Raw genomic sequence first — 773 nt, forward strand, 5'->3', positions numbered from 1 at the left:
AACGGCAGCAGAGGGCGGCCTGCCGAGGGGAATTTCGTAGCTGAAGTTCCGGCCCTTGGGGGGCCCCTGGGCTTTTTGCAAGTTGTGCAAGTCCAGAACTTGCTGCGAGCTGTGCACTTTGTGCGTTTTGCAAGTTTCGGAACTGGGCAGAGGCAGCAGCACTCCGGGCTCCCGGAGGAAGTTGTGGAAGTTGCGGATCTTCAGCGCAACAGCAACGGACACGGGAGCAGCAAGCAGCAGCAGCAGCAGCTGCGTGACGCAGACGCGGCGCAGCAGCAAGTTGGAGCTGAGGGCTTCGAAGCCGCGGAGCGGAGTCGCCAGCGAAGTGGAAAGCACTATTGCAAAAGAAAAAGAAAACAAAGCTGTCAAAATGTAAGATCCGAAGCGGCGGTCCACTTGTGCAAAGCCGAAACACAAGAATAAAAAAAGTGAACAGACGCCGCCGGCGCAGTTGTCGAACGCGAAGTGCGAGAGTACGTACACCCCGTGCATGCCCGTCAGCGCCGCGAACACCTCGCGCCAGAACTTCACTTTCGAGAACTCTTCTTCCGCCACTTCCGAGGCTTTTTCCAAACTTCTTTCCCTCTTCATTTCTTCTTTTTCTCCCTTTTCCAAACTCCCGCTGCTCCTCCGCGACACACACTCCACTTCCCCTCCGCGGGCCCCCTCTCCGCAAAACGCTTCCTCTCCTCCGCCGCATTCTCCGGACTTCTTCGAAACTCCCCCCCCCTCCTCCCCCCCCTCAAACGCCGGGGGGCCCCCCGCGTACTGCC

The 773-nt window shown here is 58.9% G+C and overlaps 1 protein-coding gene across 1 annotated transcript in view; it reads right to left on the minus strand.

The window, feature by feature from the left end:
- Positions 1 to 591, minus strand: part of ETH_00042530 (uncharacterized protein) — a gene marked incomplete at both ends in the record, with an annotated part of 696 nt that extends 105 nt beyond the window's left edge. Inside the window, one exon of the mRNA XM_013374859.1 lies at positions 1 to 591. Within this exon, the coding sequence (XP_013230313.1) occupies positions 1 to 591 (591 nt within the window).
- Positions 592 to 773: the final 182 nt, after the last annotated feature.

This window comes from Eimeria tenella, genomic scaffold, assembly GCF_000499545.2.
Source record: "Eimeria tenella Houghton genomic scaffold, Eth_scaff2316, whole genome shotgun sequence".
Lineage (NCBI taxonomy): Eukaryota > Apicomplexa > Conoidasida > Eucoccidiorida > Eimeriidae > Eimeria > Eimeria tenella.